This window comes from Miniopterus schreibersii (assembly GCF_964146895.1).
Source record: "Miniopterus schreibersii genome assembly, chromosome: 3".
Lineage (NCBI taxonomy): Eukaryota > Metazoa > Chordata > Mammalia > Chiroptera > Miniopteridae > Miniopterus > Miniopterus schreibersii.
Window position 1 is genome coordinate 94,988,214 of NC_138103.1, and position 25,628 is coordinate 95,013,841.

Here is a 25,628-nt window from a genome sequence, read left to right on the forward strand (position 1 = left end):
GATTTAGCTTTTTATTGATATGGGAAAATGTTCAATTTATAATACCTGGTGAAACAAGCAACTTCTAGAGTAAAATATTTACTATATGCACACACAAAAATTTGGACTAATACAAAAATTAAAATTAATAGGGTTATCCTTGGATGAGAGAATTGGAAGTAATTCTATGATATTTATTTTTAATTCTCTGTAGTTTTCAAACTTTCCTACAGTGAATCTTGTTTAAATATGTGAATATTTTTTTAAAAGAAATTTAATTACTGTTAATGAAAATCTAGATATATATTTGTATCAGCTATTTTGTCTTTTGGGTACCCTGCATTCTTAATTGCTAAAGATTTTTTTATATTTCTCATTTCTGAACATTAAGGCTTTTAGCCAGGTTTTTTCTCTTACTTTGCCTAATAGCTATTACTTCAGTACACAATCTGGCTTATATCTCAACAACTGAATGTCCTAAACATCATTTGACATTTATAAATGCATGTAGTAATTTGGAAAAAACCCTTTATTACAGTATAAATCTTCCAAGTAACTTGAAAACTTAAGTTGTAGCCTTCATTTTGAAGACTAGACCATGTGAACACTTCAACTTACAGAAAGAACCTCCAAATGCTATTTGTCCTATATCTTGTTTTGTTATTTATTGGAATCACGGAAGTGTTTCAGGAAAATTAATGCTACAGGGTTTATTAAGTGCTCAGAATGGAGTTTTAGCATGGAGAGACACAGTGGCATCATAGGTCTGCATCTCTTCCTCTGTATGAGTCTAGTGTTAGCCTCTGGGTTAGGAACCTGGCTTGGGGTCTAATTTCCTGTGGCGCCCCAAGCCTAGCATAATACAAGGTACATGCTATAGGTGGTCATGATAATAGCAAACATTTACTCAGCACTTCCTGTGTACAAGGCACATTACTACGTGGTTTTCATGCATTAACTTTAACCTTCACAGCAGCTCTCTAAAGTAGGTGGTTTTTAACCTTTCTGAAGGGGGAGCAGGCAGAGCTGGAGAATGCTTAGTAATGTGTGAGAAATGCAAGTATTTTTTATGCCAACCTGGCCTAAAATTCCAGTTATGGATACACCTTGAGAGTCTTTTGATTAGGTAGATTGAAATCCAGGTTAAATTGGAGCATTTCATAAAAGTGTGTGTACAATGTGGGTTTGAATAAATGGAAGTAACAGTGAAGAAGGCACACAAGTTCCTTAGTGTGTGTTATGTGGAAAACTTTCTCTAAAGAATGTTCTTTTTAATGTTTGCCACATTTGCCTTTAATTGTCTAAAATCTGTGGAATCCCTGTTATGTTCTGAGTGCTGGAACTGGTATAGTCCTGAAACTAAACAGACCTTTTCAGAGGTAAGATAAACTCACAGATAATTCTAATATAGTCCAGGATGTACTGGGAGTAGAGTTGGTGGCTTGTAAGCTGGGCTTGAAGGGTTGTTGACAAGTTAAGGAAAGTACTAGTAGCATAAAATTTTAGAGGCAGGTATTAAGAATGGTTTGGTTTTAAAAAATTCTATGGGGAATCTTGGGGTTCTCTGAATTAATGCCCGTTACTCATTCCACAATGTTCTGTTGTAAAAAAAAAAAAAGTATATTGGAGGAAAATACGAAACTTCCAGTTAGAATGTTTAATCTAGGGTGACGGCAGTCAGCATTGCACCCTGTTTCCAACTGCCAAGTCTATTTTACATCTTCATGTATTACAGATGTATTAACAACAATTTCCTCCTTTTGCTACACAATGTTTACATCACCCAATAGTACTAGAGTTTGGGGTTCTTATTTTGATTCATTTCTTGGTCAGTTGGGCAGTGCCTTGGAAAATTCTCAAGGAGCACTTAGGTAAGGGCATAGTCAGTCTTGTGTGTCTGAGAATGTCTCTGTTTTCCCGGACATCGTAACAACTGTGGGGTGCTTGGTTCCTCTCAAAACTGTTGGTGATGGTCACCATCTTTTGGATTTTAGTGTTTTGGAGAAGTCTGAACCAGCCTGATTTGGGGAGCCTTTGAAAATAACCTGTTTTCTATGTGGATACCAACAGATTTTTTTTTCTTTATTCTTCAAACTTAAAATATCTCTATGAAATTTGTTTCAAGATACTGGTCTCCTCCCCCAGCCATCCCCCTCATTAATTCTATTATGTGGAGAGTCATTTAATTTTACAGACAAATTTTCGTTTTGCTCAGGGTAGTTTGCTTTTTAAAAAAAAAAATTGCTTAGATTTCTACATCATAGATTATATTGCCTGGATCCTTTGCTTATATCTTTTCTTCTCACCTTTTTACTGTCTTTTTTCTTTCAGTTAAGTTTGTCTTTTACTTTAACTCCACATTTCCTAGATTCCTCAGTGTGCTGTTCACTGTTTCCAGCACGTTTTAAATTTGGCCCCTCCACGTGCAGTTTCACAGACATATTTTTCTTCTGAATCTAGTTGAAAGCACACGTTAGAAACCCTCCCTGGTTTCTGCAGGAGCACGTGTGCTCTGAGCCCTAAAGTAACCTGCTTCTTTTGGAGTCTGCTGCGGCCTTCCCTGGGACCTGCGCTGTTTCTAGAGGGGGTCTGTGCTCATCTGAATTGAAGGATGAATGGATTCTCTCAGACATTAGGAGATGCCTATTCTAATATTCCCGCCTGAGGAGAAAAAGAGCAGAGGGAAATCTGCAGTTGTCACTCTAAACTTCGCCGTTTCAGAGGCCCAGCAGCCTGCGGAGTGTAAGGATCCAACGTGATTGCAGCAGGAGGGCCTGCCTGTGCCAGAGCTCAGCGTCAGGGGCAGCCTGGCATTTATTAGGGCTGTGCCCCCTTCTTGGCTGGGCACAGTTGCTTTCCTTAGGCGCTGGCCACACATGCCAGCACTGTTGGCCTCCCGTGGTTCTTCAGTGTCCTGTTGGCATGTGGCGTACTTCATGGTGACCCAACCTCACCGTCACCCTACGTCCCTCTGAATTAGGCCCTGTGAATGGAGTTTTGTTGGGATCTCTTCCAGGCATTTTCCTGGCAGAAAAGAGGACAGCTTGTCATCATCAGTGGTCCAATTGGCCTTTCTTCAGACTTGTCCCATGTGACCGAATCGCCTAAAGTTCCTGGCTTGTGGGTATCATCTTTCCATAGTTTCTTTTAATTTTATATCCTGCAGTTCAGTTTAATGGGACAGTGATAAGCTTGTCCGAGATCCCCGAGGCACTGATGCCTTCTCCCAAGGTCCACATCGCTTCGTAACCTCCCTTGGAGGAGAGTCGCAGCTGGAGCTTCTGGACGCGCACACAGTCCGCAGCGCATCGCCTCTGTGCGAAGCCGCCAGCCGGTCTGGTGCTGGCCCTGGGAATATATCATGAACGTGAACATTGGCCAGTCCTAGAGGAAAAGAACTGCTGTTCGATAACAATTCAGTGTGAGTAAGAACCGTGTTAGCTCACACTCACTGAATACGTACCGTGTGCCAGACATGATCTAAATGTTTGGCAGATACTTGATTCATTTCGTTCCCACCACAGCTGTATGAGAGAAGGTACTTTTAACATCTCTCGTCTTACAGTTGAGGCACACAGGAGCCAAGTAACTTGCCCAAGGTCACAGTGATGAAGCTGGGGTGTGAACCTAGGCGGCCTGGCTTCTGGGTCCATGCCTACAAGCAGTCTATTCGGCTGCGTTTCAGTAAGTGGGAATGAGCTGGAGACCTGCTGCTGCAGAGTTGGGATGGGATCGAATAGACAGAAGGGAGCCAGCTGATGCCCAGCAGTGCAGGGGGTTGTCATGATGTAAATGTCATGATAATGACATTCAAAAAGTTGGGTTGGAGAAGAGGAGACCATCTTGGGGGAATCCTGGCAGTTGGCTACTTCCGAAGTAGCTTTAGTAGCAACATTATGTTTAAAGAAGCCCCATGCTTTGCTGGCGTCTTTTACTCAGGCGAACGTTCATTCACTCAACAAACATTTATTCCTCACTGGCCATGCGTCCGTCCTTGTGCTGGCTGTCGGGGATGCAGGTGTAAAAGCCATAGCCCTGCCACAGAACTCACAATCTGTGGGACACCACAAGATGAACACTAAGTGAGTTACAGTAGAAATTGTCTCTAAGTGATAGAAGTTCTGTGTAGCATGCCTAGAAAATGGAGTTTCAGAATTTCAAAAGCACCCATGTTTTTTCTATTACTATTTCATTGTTTTAACATTAAATAAAGTCATTTTTCAGTGTCTGTGTTCAAACTGCCCTTTCTTGACATTTACATTAATTAAGGCCAAAATCCATAGCTCCAAGATCACAGATTGGAGTTCAATATTGCTTAATGTAATTTTCCCCCTCTTGGTGATTTTTGTGGGTGTTTACTTGGCACTTGTCATCTAGCTGAGTCATAAATTTGTAAGGCGTGTCATTTTGGGGGACTCTCTTGTAGGCTCTAAAGGGTAGTCAGAGAGGCTTCACATATGGGAACCTCGATGAGTTTTCCAAAGTCCTTCGGATCTGCTAGTGTCCTTATTTTTGGCTTTTCTGTTGCTCTTCAGAAATATGCAATTATAGGGTAGCCTTCCTGGGCTTTCCTTGGGGGCCTCTGTCATCTGGGGCCTGGGAGAGACGGTGCCAGAGGTCATCTGTGCATGTGCTTGTGTGATGCCTCGGAGAGACCAGACTGATGGTGAACATCACAGTCCCTCATCTTGTGCTCTTAGAAAACTGGGCTCTGCCTTTAGACGTCAGGCAGAAATCAGTTCTTGGAACCAGATTTTTTCCCCTGTGGGTGGATATTGGAGTTTATTTTGGATTTGCTATTATGGGAGTGTAGAAAGGCTCTAACAGATATGCCCTTCCTTGAGAACTACAAGAGTTTGGGAATAAATAAATCAGTGGCGTCTCTTATCTCAAATGTATTAAAACATCCAGACTATTTAAAATTAGCCTCTGATAACATGAAGCAGTATGCTTTCATACATGTAGTGTTTAATTTAAGTGACTTTCTGATTTTCGAAGCTTCCAAACCCAGTTGTAGCACAGATAGAAATTGGAAATGGTCATAATGAGCCTGAGCACCGGAATATTTTGTCCAGTCTGGAGAAAGTTTCTTTTACTGTATTGATTCATTAAGAAGCATCTAGATATCTACCAGGAAGGGCATTACAGAAGAATACAAAAGTTTCTGCCATCAAGTACAATCTGTTTGGGAAGTCAAATACTTTTAAATGTGCCATTATCTTCTCCTTCACAGATAAGAAAAATGAGACATGTGAAGTTAAATGACTTCTCTGGGTCACACAGCTAGGGTTTGGTAGAGCCGGGATGTGGACCCAGGAACCCAGAATCCCAGCTCTTTGCCCCACACAATATTCCCTCTCTGAAAGAAGACTGGAAATGGGAAAAGGGAAAACCATATACTAAGAATTCCATTGTAAAACTTTCTTAAAATGGAAGGCAAGGAGCAACCTTGTTGGCAGAGAGATGGAAAAATTCCTTGAGGCTTGGCCGGTGTGGCTCTGTGGTTGAGCATCAGCCCAGGAACCAAGAGGTCGCTGGTTCGATTCCTGATCAGGGCATATAGGTTGTGGACTCAATTCCCGGTTGGGCATGTGCAGGAGGCAGCGGATCGATGATGTTTCTCCCTCGTCAATGCTTCTATCTCTCTCTCCCTCCCCCTTCCTCTCTCTCTAAGGATAAACATATATTTTAAAAGAAGAAAAATTACTTGAGTAGTTGCAAAATAGGAGAGGAAAGAATAACTTGGATTCTGGAGCCATGAACTTGGCTAGAGCTCCAAGCTCCAGTGGGAGGTGTGTGGCATGGGCCAGAGGGGGAGCTGGGCAGAGTGGAGTTTAAGGTTTGAAACTGGAGTAAGAAAAGCCTTCAATAATATGCGTGGGAGGGGTGCTGAAGAGTAGGGTCCTCTTGTTGGCCACGGACAGCCATGGATGATTTCATATAGGAAAGTGAGCCAGAACAGTAGGCAAGCATGTTTCACTGCCAGGGCAGTTGGCATGGGAGAAGGGAAGGGGGAACTCCAAGTAGAAAGTCCAGTTAAGAAACTACCAAAATGTCCCAGATAAACGACGATTAGTGTCAGAACCTCTTCCCTGGGTCTCTAAGTATCTGTCTCTGGCAGTGTGCCCCCCACCCCCAGCATGGCAGGGAGGAGGGCCCCATCTGGTGTCTAGCAGGATGCCTGGCAAAAGCAGGAACCACCAAGGTGTTTGTTGAACTGAACAGGATTAAATAAGGCATTGCCATAGGAATAGAAGCCGGGTCAGTGCAAGGGAAACCAGAGAGGCAGCACCAGCAGTATCACCAGTCCTTGGTGAGGGGGAGAAGAGCCAGGGTCCCCGGCTTGGGTAACCGCATCACTGCCACACTTCAAAGGAGTGCGCAGTGAGCTCGGTTCAGGCCCCTGGGTCTCTGTGGTGTCTCGATTGCCCGTTGGTGCTTATTTAGTGTTTATGTGCTGAGAGGGGTGAACACCAAGACTCAGCCTCTCATCTAGCTCGGTGCTTTCACGGATACCAACAGGGTCAATATCAGGCTTATATGTCATCTTCATTGTTTTCTAGGGAGGAATAATTCTGGATGACAATAGTCACATGGGGAATTTTTAAAAGTTAGCATTTGCATTTTTTCAGAGACCTACGGTGATTCTGACGTGCATCCAGGTAGTCATGCTCTTTGAGAAACATTGCGTTAAACAGTCATTATGTTCTTTATCATAACATTTTTTTCCTTTAGAAAATTTGAAAAATGTAGAGAAGTAAATTTTTTGAAGTGTGGCAGTCCTACCAATCCTGAGATCTGAACCTGTGCGCAGCCACCTTCCCACAGGTTCAGTGTCTGCACCCCAGGTATCATGGTGACGATCTGTGAACACAGAGGAAGTAAAGCAGGGTCGTCAGTGGTCCCACAGAAGGTTGCTGTCGACTGGCAGTCATTGGGGACAGAGCACTCGGCCACTTTGGCTGGTTGAACAACCCCCTCTCCATGTGTCACTGTGTTAGGTTCCTAGGGCAGCTGTAGCTGACTGCCGCACACTGGCTGGCTTACAACAAGTTCAGGGGCCCAGGAGTTCAAAATCCAGGCATAGGCAGGGTTGGTTCCTTCCATAGGTTCTGAAGGAGAGACTGCCCCACACTCTCTCCTAGTGTCTGGTGGTTACCAGCAGACCCTGCTACTCCTGGGCTTGTAGACACATCACTCTAAGCTCTACCTCCGTCTTCACATCTCCTTCTTTCGCGTGCCTCTGCCCTCACTTCTTATAAGGAAGCCAGTCATTGTATTAAAGGCCCATTCTAAACCTAGGATAATTTCACCTCAAGAGCCTGTTTTCAATAAAGGCCACATTCTGAGGTTCTCGGTGGACATGAGTGGTTGAGGGACAGTTTCCACCCACTATAGTCACTAATGACTTACAACACTTGATTAGGGTTAGGAGACACCAAGTATGGGGAGCTGCCTTGGTCTCCTACCCTAACCTTGGGGTCCTCAAATGTTTTCTTAGTCCCCAAACAAGAAAAGGAGTCATAGACAATGGAGATACCTTCCATCACTGGGGTTCGCCCCTACCACATTGAAGACCCCAGCTTTCACCTGTTGAACAAACTGGCACATGTGTGTGTGGGTTTGGGTTTGGGTGCAGGGAAGGGTGGGGCAGCAGAAAACCCAGAGCAAGCAGATCTCACATAGAATTTTTAAATTCAAGGACTGTTTCCATTGCTTGTAAATTTCTCTAGCTATCATTTTGCCCCTTGGCAATCATTTAACATCTACGAAGGGTGTGATGCTAGGCGTGATCAAGACAGAGACCACATAGACCACCCTGATTCTCCCCTCTGACCATTTAGACACTTAAAATGCACTTAAGCATTTGACCTAGGACTTTGTGGATGAAATCATTTCGTCTGGATATTTCATGTGAAATCTATATTGTGCCACTTGGGTAAAGAGCAAGGCTCAGGGGTCGTGGCTGTTTATTATGTTAAAATACATGCCAGAAATACTTTTGGTGTGTACTTGGATTATAGCCAGACATGTCTCCAAGTGTCCTGCCTGTGTGCAGGGAAAGCCTTGCTCAGACCTTGGGATATTCATTGTTACCATGTACCTCCCTTTAAGTAGTGAATATTTCTGAGAACTTACTTTTCAAGAGCTTACTGTTCAAAGAGGCCTTACTGTGGACATGCTTGTAAAGTAGATGATCATGCTTCAGGTGCTGTGTATAACTACAGATTCCATATAGAATGAGTTTGCTTTGGGTGTGGTTCCTGCATCTAAAAGGGTTTCCAGGCTCAGTAGTAGCTGAGTGAGGTCTGTCCCTCTGCAACCCATGGCCCATCGTGCTGTGCTCTGTGCTCTGTGCTCTGTTGGGTCTTCCTCTGTGTGCTGGGCGTACGTGGGGGCAGGACTGTGCAGTGGAAAGGACACGCCAGGTCTGGGGTTTGAATCTCCTTCTACTCCCTGGCCTTGTAACTTTGGGCAAGGTAATTATACTTCCTGAGCCTCGGTTTCCTCGTCTGTTAGAGGAGAATGACATGCTTCATAGGGTGGAGTATTTATTTCCTAGGGCTGTTGTAACAAATTACCGCAAACTGGCTTAAAACAGGTATGAGAAATGTATTCTCTCACAGATCTGGAGGAAAGAAGTCCAAAATCAAGATGTAGGCAGGGCCATGCTCCCTCTAAAGGCTCTAGGGAAGAATCCTTGCCTCTTCCAGCTTCTGGTTGCCGACCATCCTTGGCATTCTTTGGTTAACGGCAGCATAACTCCAGTTTCTGCCTCTGTCATCACACGCTCTCCTTCCCTGTCTCTCCTCCGTGTCTTCATCTCTCTCCTCTTATAAGGACACTGGTCTTTGGACTTGGGGCCCACTCTAATCCATTTTGACCTCCCCTTAATTGGATTACATGTGCAGAGACCTTATTTCAAAATAAGGTCTCATCCTGAAGTTCAGGAAGGACATGAATTTTGTGGGGACACTCTCCAAGTTAGTATAGGTGGTTATGGTGACTTCAGTGAAATCAATTCTTTACGGCATCCGTAAGGGACACGCATGATAGGAACTCAGGAAGTCACAAGAAGCCACTTCTTCACGGGGCTTGGCTCATTTGCTCTATGATCATCACTCCTTTCTCAGTTGACATCACTGCTTGTTGGTTATGCTGGGCCACCCTCATCTCATTTTCTCTACCATTTTTTGGGGACCTCTAGGCTGCTCCTCGATACTCTCCAGGATTTTGACTCCCAGCCTGCACGTTTCCTTTCTGCCATCGTCCCGGGAACTCTAACTTAATTCATACAAATGACCCACCCAACAGCCTTCCTTTGATCTCTGGGCCTATGCCCTGGACCTGATCCTTGCCCATCCCTGACCCCACAGTCATTTCAAATACCTGCTCACTGGCACCACCCGTCCTCTTGACCCTGGACTCGCAGCTTCACCTCACTTTCCCACCTCCAGTCATAACTCAAGCTAATTCCCCTTTGCTGGCATCCCACCCGTTGCTCCCAGGGAAAAATCACATGTCACTACCAAACGTTTTTATTTTTTTTATGGAGTTATAATTCCTACTCTCAGCTGGACCTTCAGGGCTGCTTGAAAACCCCTTTACTCATTTCTAGTGGGTTTCCTCTCTCATTTACCCCAGGAGCTGTTAGAGACAGTAACTCTTCAGAACAGTTTTCAAGTTTCTTAGCCCACCACTGACCCAGTGGTAAAACACAGACTGACTTCCTCTGGTATCTCTGCTCACCCTCTTCTTCCTCTCTGTTGTCTCAGAGGCAGAGCTTGACTCTCATTTACAAAGGTCAGCCTTACACCTGAGCCAGATTCAACCCTCACCCCTTGTGTTTTTCATTCTTTCTCTCCACTGACTCCTTTGCTTGCCTCAATCGATAAACACACTTAAATTGTGCTCATCTTAAAAGTTCCTTCATTTCCCTTTAAATTTAACTGCTCTAGCTTTCTCCTCCTGAGAGAACCAACTGTACTGTATATGGAGTAACTTCGCACATGTTTCTTAACTTTTCTGTGCCTCAGTTTCCACATTTGTAAAATGGCTAATAATTTTAGTGATTTTTAGTAGTAATGGTATCCTTTCTGGGCTTTGACAGGACTTAGTTCACGGTGCTGTCAAACAATAATGTAAGTAGGTATTGGATGTGCTTCTGTCCTCAGAAGTCTGCGAACTCCTTAAGGGCCAAGATCATTTCCTGTCCATTTTATCCCTAGGATGTTGCATAGTTCCTGCTACATATAGATACTAGTCAGATGAGGGCTTGAATTACATTGGATGGAACCATTTCTCTCCCTGGAGGTTGTAAAGTTGGCTTGACCTACCCCCAGACTTATTTCTGCCCCCACAAGACTACCTCTACCTCATGTGACATGGTTTTTAAATAGTGAGTAATGTTTTAATATTGGTCAACATCCTCCAACATCGTTGAAGAAAGGAATTTGGTAGGATTATTTAAGTCCATTTGTAGATAGAGACAAAGGCATCAGCAGAGAAGGGGTTAATCAATAGTGGTTCCCCAGGTAGAAGGAAGAAAAGCAAAGCTGTTCAATGAACAGCTCTGATTTGCGCTCCTACCACCTGGCAGGCAGTGGGCAAGGGGCCAGGGGCTTAGTGAACAGGACAGATGCTGGCCATCGGCCATGCCCTGAAACTTCGAGTCCAGTGGGAGGTGGACAGACCTTTAAAGATACTTTAGAAATACTATTTAAGATATAATTGTTCCAAGTACAGCAGAAGAGAAGCATGGGAGGGCCCAAGGAGGGGAGCTAACCTGGTCCTGGTGGCCAGGGAGGGCTGGGGGTAGGGGGAGCAGTAGCTTGGTGAAGTGGGTAGGGCGGAGGACCAGCCTGTTTCTGGAAGGAGGTGTTTATAATTACGTATTATGTCCATGGCACAGCATTCAGTACTTATGTAAAAAAAGCTTCAGGAATTGCTGAAGCACCCCGTTAAAGAGCAGGAGGGCGATGGATTTCAGGAGAGCAGAGGCGCTGTAACCTGCCTGTTGAGTAATCTGAAATAAAAATGTAGGCAGAGGGGAAACTCATTTTAGATGAACTTGTCATGTGTTGGTCTGAAATAGCGAACATTGTACGGAAAGCTCTTTCTGAAACCGTGGGGCTTGTTAAAACTGGGAGAACGGTCAGATGTGTGTGTCACCATAAACTGGTAATTTTCTGGGTTTTCCATGCACACTAAGGAGGACAGTCTTGGAATCAACTCACTATTTACTGAATACACCTTGCAGTTTTCAGTTGCTGTATCTTGTCTTCTCTCCATTAACCTAAATAAACATTACTCATTGCAAAGTCTCATTCATTATCCAAACCAAAAAAACCTTCCCAGCCTGCCTAGCTGGGACTTGTGTCTCTCTTCTATTGTGCCGACTCACCGTTTCGCTTAGTTACCACTCTCCGATATCCTGTTTTGTGGTGTTGGAATGTTTCTCATATCGCTGTATTTTATCTCTGCAACTATATAGAAAATTCAGTAAAGACTATGCCAGGTATATAAAAGGCACTTAGTAAATAGTTGTTGAATGAATGCGTAAACAAGTGAATGTAGCATCGGTAGCATTTTCTATGCTGCTTTGTGCCTCGCAGATACATATCTAATGAGCACTGGCTGGGACACTTAGCAGGGGAAAATACCAGCTAGGCCTGAAGCTTGCCTGCTGCTTGGCCTACGCCTTAAAATATGAGGTGTGTGCCTTTTTTTTCTTTTCCTGGTGGTATGAATCTGCAAGCTTCTCAGTGAAAACACTGTCTACTTTGTCTCCCTTTCGTCTCAGCCTTACTGATTATATTGGCAAAATGATCTACTACATAAACTAGTCTTTCCAAAAGGACGCCTCTGGATGGCTGCTTAGGCAGGTTCCACACCGCCAGACCTGTGCTACTCTGTGATGCTTCGGGTTCTAGCATCTTTCCTAAAGAAAGCCAAAGAAACTCTCCCCCCGGATTGCTCTGTGCCACTGGATTATTTTCGTTGGGTTAATGTATTCCCAAACTCAAAAGCTGTCCACCAACCAGATGTCTGTGGCCACTGAGTTTCCGCTGGGTTTTCAGTTCCCAGTGATTTAACCAAAATAAATGGAGGTGATGCCATGTCTGGCCAGGGCAGACGTCGCCAGCTGCCAAAGCCCCGGCGTTCATCACATGCTCGACATGGTGTCTGCTACCCTCCAAGGAGGCAGGCAGTACTTTCAGAAGGCCAAGATTCAAGGGAAAACTCTTAAGCAAGTGGGTGTCATTTGGAAATGATTTGATGGATAGGAGACGTACAGGCCAGCCATTGAAAATTTCATTTGTGATATATTAGCAGGAATGTTTGGAGCCCACATGGAAGGTAAGGTCTGCCTTTCCCACATGCTGCCTTTCCCTTCATAGCTGACACATTACACATGTCTCCGGAGCATAACATATGGCTTCCTGAACTTGCAAATGTGGCCTCATGCGCTCTGTTGAAATAGCGTCTGTTTAAACAGTCTCCTGGAAAAGGAGCCATATTCAATAAAATAGTTAATTTCATGTCTGTGAATGTTTTCTCTAGAGACCTTTAAAATGTGATTTTTAAATTTTTTTTTAAGGAACATAGTAGAAAATTTGCAAATTTAAATTTGCCTTAAGGTGTCTTCTACTTCTGAAAGGATAATGGACCCCCGCCCTAAATTGTAAATATTAAAAGATTGATAGAGCATGAATCACAAAGGAAGAGTGCAGATCTTCTAATTCAATAATAATAATAATAATCACCATTTTTTGAGTGCCAGGCATGTCATGTACGTTACATTTAATTCGCAGGATAACTTGTAAGAAAGTCAGGTTCCCCACCCCATTTTGCAGATTCGGATGTGGAGGCTAGAGCTGCTGATGCCCTGCTTACGACTAAACAGGAGGGTGGCGGAGCTGGAATTTCAACTCAAAAGCACTAAACTCTGAAGCTTGTTTCTTTTTCTAGACCAAGAGTCCTGAACTTGGGTTTGAACAGATGGGCTAGGGGTAAAGGTTTGAGCCTGAGAACCCGCTGAAGTTGTGTGCAAGCTTTTGTGTAGATGTGCATTATTCTGAGGGAAGATCATAACTTTATCAGATTCTCCGGGGGGGTTGGGGCCTCCTAAGGACCAGATTGTGACTCCAGGCTGCAGTCATTTTAGAGGTGAGGAAACAGCAAGTGAGAACTCAAACCATGCAAAGGCACGTGGTGTGGTATTGATTTGAGCAGAAAGTGAACCACAAGATTTCTTTCTAAACTGTGTGCGTGTGTGAAATAAATCACATACAGAGGAAAGTGCACAAAAGGAATGTAGCATGTAACAAGTGAACATCTATGGAGCCACTAACCAGGACATGAAATAAAGCCCAGGAATGTTCCTCGGTATCCCTTCCTGATCAGATGCCGCACCTTTACCCCAGTCACTATCCTGGCAATTACGGTAACCTTGTCCTTTATATTTGACCATCTGTGCATGTGTCCCTAAACAATATGGGTCCATTTTTCCTGTTTCATCTTTATATGCATGCAGCCATACTATATTTCTTTGTGCCTTGCTTCTTTCAGCAACATTGTATTCAGTATCCATCCATGTTGCATGTAGTTGTAATTTGTTCATTTCCATTGCTGTGTGGTTGCTTGATTATATTGTAATTTATTTATCTTTTATTGGATATTTGATTATTTGTAAATTTTGCTTATTATGAACAATGCTTTGGTTGCACATGCAACTACTAGGGGAAATCTATTATTTATTAAGCTTTTGTGGGAGGTAAAATACCTAGTTCTGCAAGAAAAAAGTGAAGAATTTTTCTCATGTCCCACCCTGTTCCTTAATAATGCCTTGCGAAGGCAGAAAAGCCTCTCAAGGAATTCTGTGGTTAGCCTTTACATGGGTTCCAGCTGTCCCCAAACTTGTAATAAGAATCAGAGAGAGAGAGAGAGAGAGCACTTGTTGAACCTGAAGGAACCCAGGGCTCCTCCCGAGATCACTGGGACCAGAGTCTCCAGGATGGGGCCTTCGCGTCTGCGTACTTAACAAGTCCCGAGGTGAGCCTGGCGCCTGGGGGACACTGGCTTCACCCCGATGAATTGACAAGGCTTGGCTCCTTAGTCATGAAGAGATTTGGAGAAAGCGTACCCGTGATCAAAAGCTTGGAAAACTGGCCTTAGCAAAGTTAAGGGAGTAGAAAAGTTAAGGGAGTTGAATTTATTTCACCTATAGAAAAAATCGGAAACATGATGAGATCGTTGTTTGCAAAAGAATGAGAGAGTTTTAGAAATGAAAAAAAGAAATGCTTTCTAAGTCAGGAGAGATTTAGTTTAAGCAAGAGGAAGAAACTCCTGCTAAAATCAGCAGGAGATACATTTGCTGGGCACCGCGGGGGTGAGAAAAAAGGCTGCTGTCCCTGCCTTCAGGGGGCTGAAGACAAGAAACAAAGCATGCACACAGGGAGCTTGCAGCAAAAGCCAGGACACGGTATTTCATCAAGTCTAGACTGGGGGCTTCAACACAATGGGCAGGCGGCCCTCGGGACTCCATGGGGGGGGAGAAGCCGAGGGAGGTCCCCGGGAAAGGCTTGAGTTGAGGAGCCTGCAGGGCTTGAGCTGGGCTTTAGAAGAAAGCCTTTCATAGGCGGATGGGACGGCAGCATTTTGAAGCCTTTCTTATTGTGATTCCCTAGTAAAAATATGTATTTTATATCACCCTGCAGTACACACATACAAAAACATTTAACCTTATTAAATAGGATGTATCTAGTGTTTTCTGTTTTTCTCTATTTTTTTTTTTTTTAAATGTTGGGTTAACCCCACTAATAGATTGCAAACAATTGTTCTAAGGGGTCCAGGAGCCCAGTGTGGAGCAGAGCTAAGCCTGCACTGTGGAGGGAGTGCCGGTTAGAGGGAGGACTCCGTGGGAAGGGGATATTGTTGGTATGGCGGTGGTCTCCAGAAGTATAATAAATTACTTTGGGATGTTGTGGCAAAATTTCGAACTTCACCTATCACATGATCTGCTTCTTACACAAAACTCTTCTTACTAGTGCTACCTTTGGACAGTAGGTTGGCCAAGATATCTTTTTTTAGGAATCCTTTTGATGCTTGATTTCTATTTAGTATCACTCAGCAGGAGGATGGGGGTGGAGGAGAGAAATTCGCTTCTGGATTCTCAGGAGCAATGACATTAATAGACACGTTTTGTCTCGTCTTGCGATGCGCTGTGGGATTTTTGGTTTAGAATGGAGCACTGGATAGACTGGTGTCATAGGAGAAGATATAGGGAATGTGTCCATGGACGGGTTTAGGAGAGGAAAGTGATGGTCAGTTGTGTTGCTGTAGCAGAACGAATTACAAGTATGAGCATCGGCCTGGCCAGGACTAGAGAACTCTTTGCATTAGCATCTGCTCCCTGCTATTTCTGGACTGAAGGTGCCTGGTCCCTTCACCTACCCAGAGCAAAGCCCAATGAAACATGAACAAGTGTTTGCAGCAAAGAGATTTATTAGTTGAGGAAATGGCACCAAGCCTGGAGTCCCAGGTGAGCTAGTGCTCAAAGACCTGGCTCCCTGATGGCTTTGGGTGGACGGGTTATATAGGGGGAAAATAATTAATCATGGTGGCTAAAGAGTTGGGGTTGTGGGCTCTACTGATTGGTTGGAGCTGGGGTAGGGAGTAGTTGGTCATTGTGTCACGTCCTGATGTCAGCCATGGCATAGTTCTGTCTGCTTGTTCTGCTTTCATGGTCCTGGGGCTAAAACACAAGTCAAGTCAGGATGTTATCTTTAGCTTGACTGAAACCCTGTTTCTATGTCAAGACACGTAGGGGTTTGTTCCTAAGATAGTTTGATACTGACCAGAATGTGATGTCCAAAGGGCTTAATGATTGAAGGGAGTGGACAGACAGAAAGGAGAAAGTCATGTTAAAGAAATGGAGCTTCTGCTCGGTTACATTGCTGCAGTGTCATTTCACTTTGGAAGACTCACTGTTCGCAACCTGGGTTCCTGATTAGAGGTCTAACTGCGACCCTTCTTGGCGGCTACTTTTAGAGTACTTGTGAGACCGTTAAGAGACAAATTCTTATCTTCTCTCCTCATTTCCCGGCTGATGGTCTACTTTCCTCCAGGGTCTTCTTTAGGTTTGCCCCCGCCTTCCCCGTTGCTTCTGCACTGTTCTCTTGGCCCCGACTCCGAGGCCAGTCTGTACAGCGCCCATCCCTTCTCCCTCTTGCGGCTCCTGTGAACTCCATCTGTAGCATGTCCAGGGCGGATGGTGTTGCGAATTGTTTATTAAACCTTTGTGTGTGGGTAGGATGTTCTCTTTGCCTCGTGCTCTAAGGGAAAGGAGAAACAAGATGAAAGAGAAGAGTTATAGGTCTCAAGGGATGTGCCATTGACCTTGTCCTCCAAAGGGAAGGGAAAGGGGAATGTTTCCTGCTTTGTCCTATAGAAACTGAACTCCCTAAACGTCCACATGTAACTAATTTTAGGGAACCCCTGCAATCAGATTTTTCTCTACCCAAGAGTTGAGTGCACAGCACTGAAAAGGAAAATCCTTTCATGTGGCCATTCTTTGCTGAAGTACTTTCAGTCGTGTCCTCTGAGATTTAATATCCTTTTGATCTTCCCAATCCCGTTTTAATTTGGTTCGGGAAGCATTTAAAAGACAACACTAATACTGTAGCGTTGGGATAATGTAGGTCGGAATCATGAGTCCTGCAGGGACTTCAATAAACCTTGTTGGTTTTGTTTTGGCTTGTAAAAACACAATCTGGGGGAAATAAGCTGCAGTCTGTGTCTTGGTGTTGGCTGCATTCTGTTGTTAAGTTGAGCTTCCTGTTCTGCTAACAAATGCCTGTGCCTGGGGCGTCTGTTTGTTGTGTTCCCCTTCAAGAGAAGGCCTGATTTATAATGGAAGGTAAAACCTAGTGTCTTCTTTGCAAGTAAATTGATTGTTGTAGGAGAGTGTGGGTGACATTGGCCCAGACACCTTCTTACTTGGGTAAAAATATTTAGAAAGCCGTCCTGTAGAGCTGCGCCGAAGTCTGAAATTCAGGTTAAAAATTCAGCTCCTCAGTTGCACTGGTCACATTTCCAGTGCTTGCATGTGACTCATGTGATCTTGATATTTGGGGGCAGATGGTTGTTTGTTGGGGGAGGGGGCTTTCCTATACATTGAAATATGTTTAGCAGCACCCCAGCCTCCACCTGAGAAATGCCAGTAACACCCCCTATTCATAACAATCAGAAATACCTGTGAAGATTGCCAAAACTCACCCCTTGCTGAGAATCACTGCCTAGAGGCCACAGTTTTGGACAGTGCAGATACAGAGTGTTTCTATTATTGCGGACAGTACTGTTCTAGAAAAATCCCTAGCAAAGTTTGGTTTGGGGCATTTTATAGATTAATTTTTTTGAGCTTTAGGGAAATCAGATTGGTCTTCCAGTCTTATGCCTGGGGAAACCGAGGCACAGAGAGGTTTGTGGGTTTTTTTTTAGTGACTTTAGGTTCATAGCATATAAGTGTCAATGTAGAGTTCTGGACTTAAAGTTCATGCAGCCCAGAGGACAAATTTATCATTTTCATTCAAGCTTACCATTTTTCCTGTGTTCTTGCACTCAGAGATGGTCACAGAAGAAGAGAGTCTTGAAAATGGGAGTGGTCTAGTCCAGAGACTCAGAGAAGTAAATTCCTAGGTTGAACTCTGGGTACACCTATTTGACCCTTCCATGGCCTGTGGCTTTCTCTAAGCCCCTGCCTCTTGTCTGGGGTTGGAGTGGTATCGGGGACATCTGGTAGACGCACCCTTGCTCATTGAGAGGGGAGTCCTTTTGGGTTTCCCAGTTCCATCAGTGCAGAGAGATTGGAAACACTGAGGCCATGGAGGACTGTAGTCCTCTAAAAGTCCCTCTTATTAGTTTCTAAATCTCCAGTATCTCTTCTGACTCTTTCCCTGAAGTGGTCCATGGCAAAGCCTTTAGTATGAAATTCCTGGAGGCTCTTTGGAGGCCACAAGGAAGCAGAGAGCCCTGGAGACCTGTCTAGAAAGTTTGGGGAGTGAGGAGGAGTCTCTCCCAGGGTGGTGGTACCTATAGCTGCAGGGGCCAGAAAGTAGGATTCTCTAGGGGAAGTCTGGAGGAGAACCGGGGCCTGCAAGGTGGCCAGGGGCTTTGAGGTGTTCCAGGGTCTTTTCTCCTTCCATTAATCCATACGCCTCGCACCTCCAAGTGACTTCTTCGGTCGCTGATTTTATACTCTCGCTCCCCTGCTCCAAACCTTCAGGGGCTCACTGCTGCCGTTTCACTTTTGAAACTTTTTAGTCTTGTATTCAAGGCCCATTCTCTTTTACTCTTTTAGAGATTCTCTCTTCCCTTTGTAAGAGTAAAAACTAGTTTCTGTGCACATGAATGCTTTAGCTTTGCTGTCGCTGTGGTTTGTGTAATTGCTCTCTTGGGGCTGGGGCTTGGCCCAGGAGGCTTTGCTTCGAGCTCTTTGATGTTAAGTAGCTTGCTCAGGAAGAACTTTTGTTTCTGGTGATACTTTGTTGAGTCAGTAGCCTGGACAACTACTTGAAATCAGTATACAGCTCAAAAATCAGGGCCCAGTAAGCAGGCCAGAAAGAGTGGCAGTAAAAGCAGACAAAGAATTACATGTATTATAAATCCTCAGATAACCTTGAGCGGCTGGCCAGTTTGGTTCTGTAACACCATGGGCCCAGTGAGCTGTGGGCCGGGTCAAAGGCCAGTGTTCTCAGAGGCCAGCTGTTGGGTTTAGCTAGAAACAAGCTAATGTGTAAACTGGCCTTGAGGTCTTTGTAAGTTGCCTCATCTTCCCAACTTCAGTTCAGACGAGTAATTTTCTTCCAGAGTTTGGCGACCAGCTGCTGTTTCATTGAACTGTTGATGTTTCCTTTTGGGAAACCTGCTTTCCTGAGCGCTGCCATGGTGAAGGGGAAGGTATCTTTAAAATGCCCATTTGGGGGAAGATTCCGACTTGAGCAGCAGTAGGGAAGGATGGGGAGCCGGGAGGACCGAGATTCTGCCTGTGACCCACTGCTGTCCACTGACGTTGCATGTCCCTTTTGCTCTACAGACCAATGAGTGGAACAAGAACGATGACCGGCTGCTGCAGGCCGTGGAGAATGGGGACGCGGAGAAGGTGGCCTCACTGCTGGGCAAGAAGGGGGCCAGTGCCACCAAACAGGACAGCGAGGGCAAGACCGCGTAAGCTATAAAGATTGATTTCTAGTTGTGCCAGTTCTGGGTTCTCAAAGCGTTCTCTGGAATCCGTAGGCTCCATAGGGGACCTTCACAGGTACCTTTAAGGGACTCTGAGAAACTGCTGTCCCCCTACCCCATGTTAACATATGTATTTCAGTCTAGTGCCTTTCTCTTCAGGTTCCAAATTACACATTGGGCCTTACCTTGAATGGTTGTATTTGTTCCCAGGTATAACCAAAGATTTCACAGAAAAGAAATAGCAGCAGGATTGCAACCAATTGATGGCTTGGAAATGAATTCTCTTCTAGACTAGAAACAGCGTAAAAGAGAAAGTACTGTTTTTCATAGCCCTCAAACCTTACTGTTTGTATTATTAGTCCATTTTAAGCCCTTTTCTAACATAGGTCAGTAATTACATGAGTAGTATGAATTTTGCTTTATGATTTCCCATATGTTGTGGTACTCTTGCTCGCCATAATTAAATCTATTTGGTTAAGAGTGTGTGTGTGTGTGTGTGTGTGTGTGTGTGTGTGTGTATCCATCCTTACTCTGGTGATGTAGTACAGAGATCATTGACTTTGGAGGCAAATAAACTTCTCATCTAGACTCTGTCACTTGCGGGTTTTATAGTCTCGGAATCTCAATTTGTTCGCTGTAAAATGGAAATGGTAGTATTCAACCACATAGTATTTATGAGTAGAAACTAAGATACTGATGTTGGGCGGACGCCCCCAGAGCAGACTCTGAGACGAGAATCTGAGGGCACGTAGTTTCTCCAGCCAGAGCCCCACAAAGTGTGCAGTAAGGGAACGAAGCCTGTGTAGCTGTTGTTGGCAGGTTACTGCTATGGTCAACTGGGACTCATTTTCACTGAGAACCTCTGGGAACCTGTTTAGACTTAGAGCAGGGGTGGGCCAACTATGTCCCACTGTCTATCTTTGTAAATAAAGTTTTTTGGAGTGCGGCCGAATCTGTTATCGATCGGTGCCCATGGCTGCTTCTGCATTGCAGAGGTAGATGTGAGTAGTCAGGACAAATACTGTATGGCCCCCAAAGCCTAACATTAACTGGCTTCTCACAGAAGTAGCTTAAATAGTTTGCTTACCCCAGGTTTGAAGTAGGCCTCAGAGTTACCCCACCCAGCGGATAAAGGAAGTGGGGTATCTATTCCTAATCTCTTGTCCCTCTAAGGTTGAGTGCTGCTCTGAGGGGCCATATGCTTATGGCCAGAACAAGTCCAAGAAGATAATTGGCGGGTCACCTGAGTGGCTCTCTGTCCTGCCAGCTTTAAATCACCCGGGGTGCTTTAAAAAATATTGATGCCATGCCCACCCCAGCTGGCCTGTATCATTCTGTCTATGGAGAGGCCCAAGAATCAATACTATAGTGTCCCATGTAGGTTCAGCCAGAGAGAACCAGCATCTAGAAACTAGATTGACTTTAGATTGAAGGGTAGGTAGTGAGAATAATAGGCAGATTTTCAGAAGATTGGACATCACATTTTAGCAAATTTTGCCAGTCACCTGTCTTCTTGACACCCACTGGATCCCAACCCTACTGTTGTGGGAGCAGCAAGATAGCTTAAGAGGCTGAGCTCTGCGTAGGCACCGGGCTAGTTGTTTCACAAAGGTCAGAGAGAATGTTCTCTCTCAGATCACATTCTGGTCCTCTAGGAGCTGGGCTGTCCTCTGCCAAAGCCCCAGGTTCAGCATTCCCCCCTTCCCCCCGCTTCCGTTTGACTTTATCTTTGCAGAGGCCTGTCTCTCGGGTGTGGGGCACAGGGCTCAAACCCAGTGAGCTCTGACTTGGTAGCCACGACTCCCAGTAGCAGGCAGGCTTTAGGCTTTGGTGGTTGGCTAATATGTTCAGCCTTTGCAACCTTTTGTAATTGTTCGCTCTTACCCTCCTGCACTCCAGATTAAAATTGCCTTGATAGAAGGGACTGTGACTTTACACGGCTATAATTACATCATCTAGCCCACTGCCTGGCTTGTTGTAGATACTCAGAAAGTGTTTGTTGAATGAGTCAATTAACCTTTTCCCACAATGCCCCATGTGGAGTCAGAGCTATCTGAGTGACAATGGCAGAGGCCACACTCCTGTCCTGAGATTTTTGGTGTTAGACGTGGTGCTTTTGGACACCTTCTTGCAGTATTACACAGCTTTCTTGGCTCCTGCTACCCCAGTCCAGCTTTGCAGGTGCCTGCACAAAGCAGCCTTTTACAGCTGCACCAGGAAAAGGGGAGATAACGGTTTGTGATAGTTTTGTTCAACACAGTACCCACTGAAACAAAAATAGAAAATTCAGATTAGCAGCTCAGCCATTGTTGTGATCGGCTGAATAAATTTATACCTTTTGTTAATAAGGTTTTTATTATGTATAGAGGACACCGCTAGGATGTTATTTTCTATTCTCTCTTTTTATTGTGGTAAAATACACATAACATAAAATTTACCATTTTGACCATAGTAGAGTATACATTTCGGTGGCGTTAAGTACATTCATGACGTTGTACAACCATCTTCATTTTCTATTTCCAGAAATTTGTCATCATCCCAAATGAAACCCTGTACCCATTAAGTAGTAACACTTCCCAGTCTCCCCCTCCCCCTGGCAACCACTAATCTGCTTTCTGTCTCTATGAATGTGCCTGTTCTGGATATTTCATACAAATGGAATCATATAATATGGGGCCCTTTGTCTCTGGCTTCTTTCACTTAGCACAGTGGTTTCAAGGTTCATCCTTGTAGCATGAATCACTTCTAAATCTTAATCTCTTTTAACAGGAGAAATGCACACAGCAATTATATAAAAATCACCACCCATTTTGCAGATGATAAAACTAAGGCCTATGTGATACAACTTTTCCTGCATTAACTCTAGAGTCCGTTGTCACACGTCTACCTTTGCATGTACAAGTCCACCATTCTTTTCCTTCAATGACACTTACATGGAAAGTTACAACTATATGAAAAAGGGAGAAAGAAGATAATTATTTTTTCAGGGCATGATTTGCTATAACTAATCATCTGTTAACATTTGATTTTTCTGCTTGGAGTATTCCTTTTGATGATTAAAGTTATTAACTGATAACTACAAGAATTTAATTTTTAAAGGCACCATGGAATTAAATCTGTCCGGTTTCGTATTTTCTTTCAAATCTAATGGTCTTTGTGTGCAGAATGACAGGGCTGTCACTGGAAACCATCTCTCCCGTCCTTTCGGCATCTTGAAATAACACAAGGCCACCGGTTCTTTATCGCAATGAGCCCCAGGCAGTGTGGTTCCCTTGGCTTCAGCCCTCTGCCCTTTGCAAGCCCGCACTTCTGCGTCTGAGTTGGTGTAATCCGCGCAATCCTGCCTGAGTGTACATGTGTCGCCCTCACACCTGAGGATTTTCCTCCAGCTGTGGAGACTTTTCTGTTCTTGTTCCTGTTCTTTCTGTGTGCATCAGTTTGGTAGCCCGTGGACTGGTGACTTCCTAGGAGTAGTTCTGAATCCATGACAGGTCAGCCTTAGCATGTCCCCTCTGCTGGAGCTCATGGCCCCACCGGCCCCATGGAGCTCGCAGGGCCAGCATTTCATTGGGATGGGTATGCAGTGTTTTGCATTTGTCTCCAAAGGGCAAGGCCAGGTCACACACTTGAAAAGTTAGGTCCTTGACAGTACTTGGCCTCATTCTCTGCCTGCCTGTTTGGGTTTACCCTTTGATTTATCTACCTCCATGTCAAAATTGGGCTGGAGGCCTGTTTTCTAGAGCTTCTGTGATAACCCATTTTGCTAGTTTGCTAAGCAGTACACAGTGTTTCTCTGTGGCCTGCAGTCCTGATTTTGACTTTCAAGGGCCCCCCACTGGCCCTGCCCTTACTCAGGTCAATGTTCTCTCGGACTTGCCTACTGCTGGAGGGGGCACTGTCCGCTCCCTGCCTTCCTGTCCTGTAAGAGCGTCCAGATGTTTGCCCAGCTTCTGTGTCCGGTCCATAATGCCTTCCAGTCTGATGTTCTCAGTCCTTTTGTGATTTTTCTTCTCTTTGAACCACTGCAATCTTACTTTAGAATTTGATGTATTTTCTTGCCTTGAAAGAACAGGTATAACAACTGGAAAGACTCAAAAGCTTAAGAAAAACCTTTGTTTTCTGAAAGACTCGAATCCCTTATAATGTAGTAAGTTGCTGAGAACAAGGACCACGCGACCTGTGTAGTTGTGTTGGTCTTTTCCACTCTGCGAAGCACAGAAGAGGCATTTGATCCGAATTTGTGGGAGTGACTTTTCAGCATGGTTCTCATGGAGAAAACTCTCTTTTTGGTGGTAGAAATCTGATGGGTAAATTCATTAGTGGTGAATTAACGTGGGATTCAAGAGGAAAAGAGTTATCCTGGTGAATGTCACAACCCGACACTCTGCTCTCCCAGCTCCCAGTGTAGTTTAAATAGAAAAATGCTCAGCCTTTCCTACCTAAATACCAGATGATCCCGAAAGTCCCAAGAATGAGGCGGCCAAGGCAGCCATCTCGGCAGACACTCTCCAGAAGCCTCCCAACCCGAGGTCAATGACCATATGGGTGGTTTGGTAATTCTTCATGCTTTTCAGTTCTTCCTGGAGTATTTCCTTTAGGGATAGATAAGGAACCTTGTCTGAAAATTTTCTCCCTTTAAAACTGATCAAAGAGGCGATAAAAAAGAGGGAGAGCAACTGAATGACTGGAATGCATTTAGGAAAGAGTAAAAGAAGGGTGGTGTCTTGGGTCCTAAGAGAACAGAGTAGAGCTGGGCAGAAAGTTATAGCTGCAGGCTGTGTTGATGGAGTCAGGCTTGGCTTCTCTCCGCCCATCTGTTCTCTTTCCACGGCGGAGGTGAGGAAGTGGGAGGGCGCCCTTGCCCTAAATCTCCTGCCATGGAACAGTCTAATTGTTTCAAGATGGTCTCCCCTACGTTTGGTGTGCATTTAATTAAAGTTATGTATGTTTGTCTTAGGAACAACCAGACTAAATAAAATCACTGCTGGGACTGTAATATTTGAAGAAATACCACCCAGGCATGTATGTATAGACAGATAGATAGATACAGTCTGAATACATAGCCCACGTTTCAGAAACCTGATCTTCTTGGCTTTGAAAGCAATAACCTGTGCAAGTATTTTTAGATGACTCCGTGGAGTTTAAATATAAAATAGGGGAGGTAGGTAGTCCTTGAATTCTGCAAGTCATATGATAAGGGGTTTTCTGGCTTGAGGCTTATTGTGCGTTGCCTCTTGCTGTTTTGTCAGAAAAGGGATGTATTAGATATTTTATACCAGTGGTTTAGTCTTAGAAATCAAGTCAATTTGGCTGCCAAATTAATTGACCTAAAACTACTACAGACTTTATGTCTAATTGCAGTCTCCTTCCCTGCAAAATCCCCTTCTAGGCAAAGTCACCCTGTTCTTTCCTGAAACCTGTTGATATTTGACAGGGATAAACTGAAGGATATAACTGCAGTTATAGCATAGCCACTCTGGTTTTGGTCACAGAGGTTTTGGAAGGTGATAGAACCTCTGCTCCTTCCTTGCGAATGGGCCCAGATGTTTGTTTCACTAATCTACCAGTTGGGAGGTACTCCTTGCATCTGAAATGCTCCAAAATCTATTGTAAGCACATGCCAAAGAAGGAGAAAATATAGTCCTTGGCTGTAAGATGCATAGCATCTAGCTGAGAAGTCAGGCCGATGAAAGTCCTGGAGAATACTTAAGTGCTGAACTATAAAGTGCTCAGCTGCAAGGAGCTCAAGATGGGGAGGAGTGGGGATACACTGGAGTAGCGAAGACATGCTTCCCGCCTGAGGTGTGATGTGAGGTGGGCCGTGAAGGGTGGATTGGGGGGTTGGGTGGGTACAGGGGAAGCAAGGACTGTGTTAGTGCTGATAGCAGCATGAGGCCATCCCAAACTGAAAAGGAAAACAGTGACACCAGGGCCACTGTTTCCTTCTCTTCTTTAAGAGCTTATCATTGCAGTTCAAGTTCAGCCGCCGCCCCCCCCCCCCCCCCCCCCCCCCCAGATCAGTGCTTCTCAACTTGACCCCTATTGGAATCACCGGAACAGCTTTGAAAAATGCTGGGTGTCACCCTCAGAGATACTTGTGCCATTAGCGTGGGGTGCAGCCTGGGCATGGAGATTTTTTTAAGCACCCAGGTGATTAGAATGGTCAGCCCAAACTGAGAACCACTGCTCTGGACACTCCTCAGTGAGACCCCAGGCTTTCCAGCCCCAAATTTCCCAACAGGTTCTACCCCCTGATAGCTTATAGGTGGGCTGAGGAAGGCCCAGGGAGCCCGTGTGTGTGTGTGTGTGATGCTTGTGCACAAGATAAAATTAAAATGAAAGGTAAATTTGGGCTTAAAGTAAATGATGTTAAAGTAATATAATTCACAAGCTTTTTAAAGGGAAAT

General features: G+C 44.5%; 1 protein-coding gene across 4 annotated transcripts in view; it reads left to right on the top strand.

Annotated features, from left to right (window-relative positions):
- The window catches only part of RAI14 (retinoic acid induced 14), a 124,849-nt gene that overhangs the window by 54,695 nt on the left and 44,526 nt on the right, over window positions 1–25,628 (top strand). For all 4 annotated transcript variants that reach the window (XM_081133137.1, XM_081133139.1, XM_081133138.1 and 1 more), the window contains exon 3: window positions 19,076–19,206. In XM_081133137.1, the coding sequence (XP_080989263.1) occupies window positions 19,076–19,206 (131 nt within the window). The remainder of the gene's footprint in view (window positions 1–19,075; window positions 19,207–25,628) is intronic.